Source organism: Monopterus albus, unplaced genomic scaffold (assembly GCF_001952655.1).
Source record: "Monopterus albus unplaced genomic scaffold, M_albus_1.0 scaffold92.1, whole genome shotgun sequence".
In the NCBI taxonomy this organism is placed as follows: Eukaryota; Metazoa; Chordata; class Actinopteri; order Synbranchiformes; family Synbranchidae; genus Monopterus; species Monopterus albus.
Genome location: NW_018127972.1, coordinates 247,163 through 248,923, shown reverse-complemented (window position 1 = coordinate 248,923; position 1,761 = coordinate 247,163). Strand labels below are relative to the sequence as shown.

The 1,761-nt window shown below is 47.0% G+C and overlaps 1 protein-coding gene across 1 annotated transcript in view; it reads right to left on the bottom strand.

Annotated features, from left to right (window-relative positions):
* Positions 1-588, bottom strand: part of LOC109964764 (homeobox protein Hox-B6a-like) — a 3,782-nt gene extending 3,194 nt beyond the window's left edge. Inside the window, exon 1 of the mRNA XM_020608308.1 lies at positions 1-588. This exon is cut by the window's left edge and continues 219 nt beyond it. Within this exon, the coding sequence (XP_020463964.1) occupies positions 1-136 (136 nt within the window). The 5' untranslated portion in view covers positions 137-588.
* Positions 589-1,761: the final 1,173 nt, after the last annotated feature.

The following is a 1,761-nucleotide window of genomic DNA, read 5'->3' as shown; positions in this document are numbered from 1 at the left end:
GCCTGAGGGGGTGGTCGGCGGCGTATCCCGATGAGTAGAGCGGGATCTGACCCAAGAACGATTCTGCCGCCTGACCGCCACCGCCCGTCCCCGGTAGTGTGACCGGGAAAGAGGAGTTGACAAAATAGGAACTCATCGGGAAACAGTAGAAGAGGAGAAAGGAGGAAAACAGAGGAGAGGAGAGAAGAGGAGAGGGGAGGACAGGAGGGCACGAGACAAACAACAATAACGTTCACGCGATGAAGAAGAAGGAGGAGTAGAAGGAGGCTAACGGCTAACCAGCTAACGGTTCTCCCTCCTGTCCTCCTTCCTCTGCCTTCCCCTGCCTGCACTTTATGATTTGTTGTGTTTTATAGCCGACAGTCCTACGGGCTGCTGCTATCACTTAGTTTATCGCAGATTGGGAGGAGAGGGCTGGTGAGGGATGGTGGTGGTGGTGAGGTGGGGGGAGTGGGGGTGTATCTGGGTGGCTGAGTGCCAGTGTGGGACAGAAAGATGAAGGGGGAGGCAGGAGAGAGTGTAGCTGTGTGTGTTTGTGTTTGTGTGTGTGTGGAGAGGACGGAATGGGGTGAGGAGGGGGGAGGCAGAGACCAGCTGACCATAGGCTGACCAACCCTCCCCACCCCCACCCCCACGCTATTTCCCTTCTCCAATCTCCCACTCCCTTTCTCTCTTTCTAATTCTAATTCAATCTCTCCTTCTAATCTTCCTCCGGTTCCCGGTGACATTGCGCAATCACACCGGAATCCTCGGCGCGTTAAATTGATTCTTTCTCTCCCTGTGTATCTTCCTCCGTCTGTTGTTAGACCCATAAAAAACAGCAGCTCACACACACGGCCTCCCGGGGGGTGGGGGGGTTGCTGCTGCACCACTAGAGGCAACCGAATAATAAAACATATTCCCGGCGCTTTGCAGATAATACCGAGCGCATTAAAATGAATTTGGCGAATGTAAATCATAGCCGGGAGCGCGCAAGACTCATGTGTGGTCCCGGGTCTGTCTGCGGCGGGGATGTGAGTGAGCCTACAACCTAATGTGGGCCATACACATCTACTGAGCTGTTTGTGCATTTGTAATCGGTGTGTTTTGGTTTGCTGGATATATTTATGCCCCCTCCCCGGTCAAAGAGTCCTCTCTCTTTACCACATGGATTTTCATCACGGTTAGCCTGTTTCCTCCATCGAAAGAGTAACTGAAGGGATTTTATGAAAATGATGTGATAGCAGTTAAGGTTGAATAGGTGAAAAATAACCTGGGCGAAGCTGCTCTGTCCTGGGCTGTGTGGCCTCTTCTGCTGTGAGAACATCCTGTGCGGTAAATTATTATTTTCTTCTTCTCTGACACTGATTAGACTGAAATGTATCAGGAGAAGAAGAAAAGAAACAGTCTCGAAGTTTCCCATTTTTCCCGTTTTCTTGACACTGATTATGGCCTCGTGTCTGGAGCTCTTTCCATCATGGCCATGAGCTAAATATATTTACAGCCCAAATATATATATATATATAACTTTCTGTTTCATAAAGCACCACTTACCACTAATGCATCTGGCACTTTTCAAAAATATCATGAATTAATATAAATGGCAACTTTTGAGGCATAAATTCCACATGTATCCAACTAAATGCAATAAAACAATAAAAAGCTAAATAGGCTCTATTCGTTTCTATTAGACTGTCCAATATCAATAATAGTTTTATTTTTATTAATAAATCGGTTATTATATGTGCTATATAGACTGTACACACACACACATATATATAT